Source organism: Ruditapes philippinarum, unplaced genomic scaffold (assembly GCF_026571515.1).
Source record: "Ruditapes philippinarum isolate M1 unplaced genomic scaffold, ASM2657151v2 ctg9579_1_1_1_1, whole genome shotgun sequence".
Taxonomy (NCBI): domain Eukaryota; kingdom Metazoa; phylum Mollusca; class Bivalvia; order Venerida; family Veneridae; genus Ruditapes; species Ruditapes philippinarum.
This window is the reverse complement of record NW_026851561.1, coordinates 24,577-31,449: the sequence shown is the minus strand read 5'-3', so window position 1 is coordinate 31,449 and position 6,873 is coordinate 24,577. Positions and strand designations below refer to the sequence as shown.

At 35.2% G+C, this 6,873-nt stretch overlaps 1 protein-coding gene across 1 annotated transcript; it reads right to left on the bottom strand.

Annotated features, from left to right (window-relative positions):
* Nucleotides 1-270: 270 nt before the first annotated feature.
* LOC132744996 (uncharacterized) lies at nt 271-2,715 on the bottom strand. Its single transcript, XM_060733857.1, has 2 exons — nt 813-2,715; nt 271-476 (listed from the first exon to the last, which is right to left on the bottom strand). The coding sequence occupies exons 1-2, from the start codon at nt 2,713-2,715 to the stop codon at nt 271-273; spliced, it is 2,109 nt and encodes a 702-aa protein (XP_060589840.1).
* Between the last annotated feature and the right edge of the window lie 4,158 nt (nt 2,716-6,873).

The window sequence follows — 6,873 nt, the reverse complement described above, 5'->3', positions numbered from 1 at the left end:
ACTTAAGAAGGTCATCAACGTAGAAATTACGTTCAACCGTACTTACCGCTTCTTGACTGAATTTATCAGTATTTTCATTTGCCGTGCGCTTTAAACAGAAAGCCGCACAACTTGGTGACGAAGTTGCACCAAACAAGTGGACGTTCATACGATACTCCTTTGGTTCCTCGTTCAAGTTACCTTGAGGCCACCAAAGGAATCTTAAAGAATCCCTATCATGCTCACATACTCTTACCTGGTGGAACATGGCTTCTATGTCCGCAACCAATGCTACTGGGCCTGCCGGAATCGCATAAGTACGCCAGTAATACTGTTAGTTAGGTCGGGACCTTGTAACAGATTGTCATTCAATGATGTGCCTCGATACTTAGCAGCACAGTCAAAGACAACTCTTACCTTACCCGGCTTCTTTGGGTTCACAACTGGATGATGAGGTAGATACCAAATACGTCCGGGTTCGAATCCCGTTCTGGTATCTAATAAGGAAGCATAACCCCTTATCAATATACCCATTCACCGTTTCTTTATACATATCAAATAACTTATTATCTCTTTGAAGTTTTCGCTTCAAATGAGATAGTCTTACCGTAGCCATCTTCACGTTATTTGGAAGACTTACGTCTGGGTTTCTCCACGGGAGTCCCAATTTGTAATGACCGTTTTCCTTTACTACTGTACCTTTCATTACTGAAAGTGCACGACGGTCTTCCTGTGACATCCCTGTGCCACAGCTCTTGACATCTTGGAAGTCGGTTGCCATAACTTATCGATTTGCAACTGTGTACTAGAAGCAAACTGAAAATTGATACTACCTTGATCATTTGACGATCCATTACATGTGGGTCCTATAATACTCCAGCCTAATATTGACCTAATTGCATAGGGCTCACCTTTATTCCCCCTTCGCTGCTCTTCTACCCAGAATGCGTCTGGGGTGTCGCTTCCCACAAGCAACTCAACTTTGTTTACATCAATTTTCGGTAAATTGATACCATTAAGGTGTTTCCACTTACCTGTCACAGACTGGTCTGGCAACGACTGCAAGGATATAGGCAGGGTTTTTACAGACCATACCTTTTGAAGGTCAATGACCTGACCCCCATTTAATGCACTTACCTGTAGTTTAACTTCTTTGCCATTTATATTTTGACTAGACTTGTTCACTGTAGTTAACGTGAACTTACATGGTTTACTTTCAACCCCAAGCCTTTTTACAAGGCTTTCGCTACAAAGCGTTACGTCGCTCCCTTCATCAAGGAGAGCGTACGTTTCTACTTGCATAGTTTTCGTTCCGACGACGACAGGAACTATGCGTAAACTTACCTTGTTTTGTTTACACCTCGATTCGGAAGCTGCAACACATTTATCTTCAACATTTGTAAATTTGTTGATTTTACTAGAATCTCGGTGAAACATTGTATTATGTTTCCCGGTACAACCTGAAACCTCACAAAAACTATTTTGCCTACAATTTTCGGCAACATGTTTGAAATACAAACAGTTTTCACACATTTCATGCTCTCTGATAACCTTCAGCTTTGAATCAATATCAATGGAGCGAAACTCTGCGCATGCCCTTAATTTATGGGCCTTTTTACAATAAATACATGATAATCGTCCCCTAGCGGATTTCTCTAAGGGAGATTTACCTGAATTTCTCTTATCAGAGCCAGTGGACAGTGTAACTACTTTATTACGCTGAGGAGGGTTTATGTGGGAATTTCTTTGCGAATTCACTGTTTGTTTTGACTCATTCGCAAGGTCATGACCATACATTGTATTGGCTACAATTGACCGTTCCCTCACAAAGGTTAGAAGATGGTTAAAACTTGGTTCGAGTCCCTGCTCTATCAGGCTACTTGCACGTTCGACCCACTGGGACCGAATGTGAAGTGGAAGTCTCCTAACTATTTTGCGTAGGTTTTCCGTATTATTCACATCGGACATAAAACCTAGCTGTGTCAAGGTCATATGACATTTCTCCATATGGAGTGACAGGTTCATTAGACCCTTTACGTCATTATTTTTTATGGCACTGCCATTTACTAAACTATCTACATGGGACCGGGCCACTAAATGTGGTTTACCGTACCTAGATTTAAGAATTTCTTTAGCCCTTAAATAGCCTTCGTCCGGAGACAAAATTACACAATCTTCGATACAATATTTTGCTTCACCCTGACACAATTGAATTAAATAATTTAATTTTAATCTATTGTCACTTACCCTAGCCTCGATATTGGTTTCGAAATTGCTGATGAATTTACAATAATCAGCAGGATTCCCACTAAATTTTATCAACTCCGGTTTAGGTAAACCATAAACGTTTTGAGAATAAATTTGTCTTGATGGTATATTATCACAAAGATTTTCACAAATTGTATTGTCAGGTAAGTCCTTCACGTAATTTTCAACTCGAACATCGGTTGCTGGCTCGTCGGGTAAGGATAGCACTCCTCTGTCATCGGAATCTTCTTCTTCAATCTCAGCAAGTTCTAGCTCGTGCCGGGCCGACTGCAGTTCGAGCTCCCGGCGAGCCTCCTCGCTTCTGCGCTCTGTTTCTTGTTTTTCTTTCAGCTGGGGGAGGCGCAGTTCTGCTCTCCGCTTGCGTGAGGCTGTCGAGCTACATGTTACAACGGAATTAGTGCAGTTCGTGCCCTCTTGAATCTTCTTCATATTCGCTTCAGCCTCGTTGCTGGTTACATTACTTGCCATCTTTAGATGATACGGAATATATGTTTACGAATATAATCCAAATAAATACGGTTTAATCCAATTAACTTTCACCTTTTCGTTAATAGATTATGTTCAATAACTGTAGAATAACACGGTGTTCAATAACTGTAGGAACTATACTGTTCAATAACTGTAAGAACACAGTGTAGATTACGTGGGTGGCTGAGAGAGAACACGTTAATACGGGTGTTCACTTCAACTTATCACCAAATTACAAAGACACTACGACACTACGGCAGCTTCACTAAGTTTGGGCAACAAAAAGATGCAATTCACGCGCTATATTTTCCACTTTTATTCCAGAAACAACACATAGTCTAAGGAGTATATAGTGTATCTAACGTATATAGCGTATATAGCGTATACAGCGGTTATCTGAAAGTTAAACAGTTATACTTCCATAAATAACAATTAAAACAACATACAAAGAATGCATACATACTTACAAATAAACAAGTCACATATATAATTCATCCTTAACAAATACTGTGGGAATCCTGCTGCTAGTAATGTTAACAAATTAATTAATTGATAGAATTACAGATTATTTACTTTTACATCAAAATTTTAACTAGGATACAGTTTTATCTATCTTAACATAAAATTGTTAATGTATTTACCTTAACAATAATAAATGTAATTATTTTAGAACAAAAATTATGCAAACAATAATTTTCCCGAACGAAGGCAAATAAAAAACAAAAATAAACTTACTGAACAATGGTATCTGTGCCCGAAACTTAATAAATAGAAATTCACAAGATTTGTACTTCACATTCCGAAATCTTATTTTCAACTGCGCCTTGGAAAGACGGCAAATCTTGCATTTGCATATAATTATTATATCTAGGGACAGTTTTGACCAACCAAAATGCAGGAAGCGCCCTCTAAGAAAATAAAAGTAAAATTTGATTTTCTAAATATGGGGATCATTAATTACTAGGGAACGCTTAGTCTTGGCAGGGACCAGAGCGCACTAAAATAACACTGCGCTGGACAGTTGGCATGATTTATTGAAATCAAAACAATTATCTAAACATTTTAAACCGGTCTCTGATAATTAAAACCAGCACCAACATTCGGAGTCTGGAACAGGGGCCAATCAAATTAATATGAGCAAACTTGATATAAGACTATCCAAGGATGCTACAGACAAAGTTTGGTGATCATCCATCAATAAGTTCTGTAGAAAAAGACGTTTAAAGGTATTTCTATTTTTAGCTTTAGCAGTCCCTAAAAGGGGCCAATCAAATTCAAATGAGCTAACTTGATAAAACACTACCCAAGAATGCTACGGACAAAGTTTGGTGATCATCCATCAATTAGTTCTGTAGAAATAGACGTTTAAAGGTATTTCTATTTTTAGTATAAGCGGCCCCGTAAAGGGGCAAATCAAATTAATATGAGCAAACTTGATATAAGACTATCCAAGGATGCTACAGACAAAGTTTGGTGATCATCCATCAATTAGTTCTGTAAAAGACGTTTTAATGTTTTTATTTTTTAGCCCTAGAGACCCCTAAAAGGGGCCAATCAAATTAATATGAGCAAACTTGATATAAGACTTACTAAGAATGCTACAGACAAAGTTTGGTAATCATCCATCAATTAGGTCTGTAGAAGAAGAAGATGTTTAAAGGTTTTTTTTCTATTTTAAGCTCTGTTGACCCCTTAAAAAAAAAAAAAAAACATGCAACCCCATTATGCTGCATCATGACCTTTAAATACGCCATCATTTTGGCATTAAAACAAGCAAGATCCACATGCATTAAGATTTATTTTTCAATTAACTTTCATTATTTTCAAGGTATCTCATATCAGGCCTGATCTGAGTGGTTCATTTTATATTGCACTAAGTTTGAAAAAAAATAACTACACAATTTAAGAGAAACAATTTAAATCTAAGAAAAATTGTAATTGTTATGCACTTATATTTCTTTATTGATTGATGCTAAATTTATTATGTATCTCTATTTCTTTATTAATTGATGCTAAATTTATTATGTATCTCTATTGAAGTATATATATCTTCATCCTGTATGTATTGTGATTAATTTCTGGAACATTCAAATCAGCATCAGCCACAATGTAAATATTTATGACCCCTCAAGTGGAACCCACTGTTTTCAGAACTACCAAAGTTAAACTCACCAATCTGATATAAGATAATAGAAAGAGATAAAGCAAGTTTACAACATACTATATTACACTGTAGCTCCCAAGTAACATAAGATAACTTGAAATATTATGTTTGAGCATAGGAAATTAGATGAAATGAGTTTAAACTCTACAAATATACAAAAGTTTTATGGAAATGTGAACTTTTAAACATGGTATTACATGATTCAGTTAAAATGGAGGGAACTACATGTATATAACCATTTCTAACATTAAATACAAATGTAATTTTAACACTTATTATTTTAGTTTTTGAAACTTTCTTTGCAAGTGGTTTCAGCGATTGTATTTCTTCTAATTACATATAACTTTTCAATATCAATAGTTAAGAAAATCTATTTCATTTTTAAATAATGGCGGGAAATTTTAAATCAGAGATTATAATTTTCCATTTAAAATATTGGTGATTGAAACAGATTCCATATCAAGCAATAAATTACAAATTCGCATATGCCTTAATTGTAATGTTTTGATACTCATGTACATATTTTTTCAACATATTAGGTTGCAAACTTTAAAGTCTTGGAGTCACATGACATGTTTCAACTCAAAGGATGTCAGATGAGGGAAAAGTGAAATGTACTGTTGAATACAGAATGCTTACAGAACTATCCTGGTAATAATTTAGTTTGTTTTGTTGAAATAAGTCGAAGTAACATGTGAACATATAAATGCATGCTATTTTCCAAACTCAGGTTTTATGCATACATTATTGTTATACTGACTCCACTGAACACCTCTCAAACTTTCAGTGGTAATTAAGTACTTTTGAAGGATTGAGTAACTTTAATACTGTCATTACATAAAGTTGTCGTTACATAGATATAGGAAAAGCAGGGAAATAATTGACACATGTTTATCATAATATCATATGTTGACCAAAAATAAATTATTTTCATCAAAGCTTGGTGTTTACTTGATAACTCTGAGCTGATATTCTGCAAAAATCATTTAATTGAAAGTTTTCCATCTTAATTTTTTTCACACTTTCATATTTTTTATCCATTTTTGCCCTTGTAGAAACTATGAAGAAATACAAGTGTTGCTATTGTGAATCTTCATTCTTCATTGTGAAAGTTAATTTACAGTCTTTAAAAGGACATGGCATCAAATGTGATGATTTAGCATCACCATCTCTTGGATGGATTAGTTTAGTATGAGAATTAAGATTAGACTTTGTCATGAATGATTTACCACATGTGACGCAGAGGTGATTTTTTCTCATCATGTTTACTCTTAATATGATCATCAAGTGCCTTCTGGCTGCTAAAATACTGTGTACATCTTGTGCATCCAAATGTTTCCTCGCTGGAATGTTTTCTTAGATGTCTTTTCAAAAATAGACAAAATAGAATTGAAAGAACTGAAAGACGTTGTGAAATATGTAATTCTTCTGATATTGAAGATGAGTTCCATTTTTTTTATGTGTCCAATGTATGGTATTAGTCCCAAGTAGCATGTTTTTAAATGATTTAATGTCCAGTCAAACGTTTTTACATATTCGCTGTAAGCGCGTGGTGATTATTAAGTGAACGACCTAGCATGTTAGAATTTTGTTGAGTAATGAATTAATGTCACTAAGTTGTGATGATAATATCACAAATCATTATAGATGTTTTAATATTGTATACTTATAATCTTATACACATAGTAAACTCAATAATGTCAATGTATTATGGTTCACAGTTATCTCATCATCTATGGAGGTGACACCATTTGCAACCAATCATTGTATTCAGAACCGAATAGAGTGCAAAGTAACTGCTGAAGCGATCTACAATATAAGCTCTATTATAGTCGTACTGAATTTCTCTAAGACTTCTGAATTATTCTCTCGTGCTATGTGTGTAGTATGAACTTTTCGATGAGATCTTGTGATTCCTGCCAAGCATATACGAGCACAGCTACGACTGTGCGCTCACCATTACATTATGATTATATCACGCTCAGTTTGCTCCA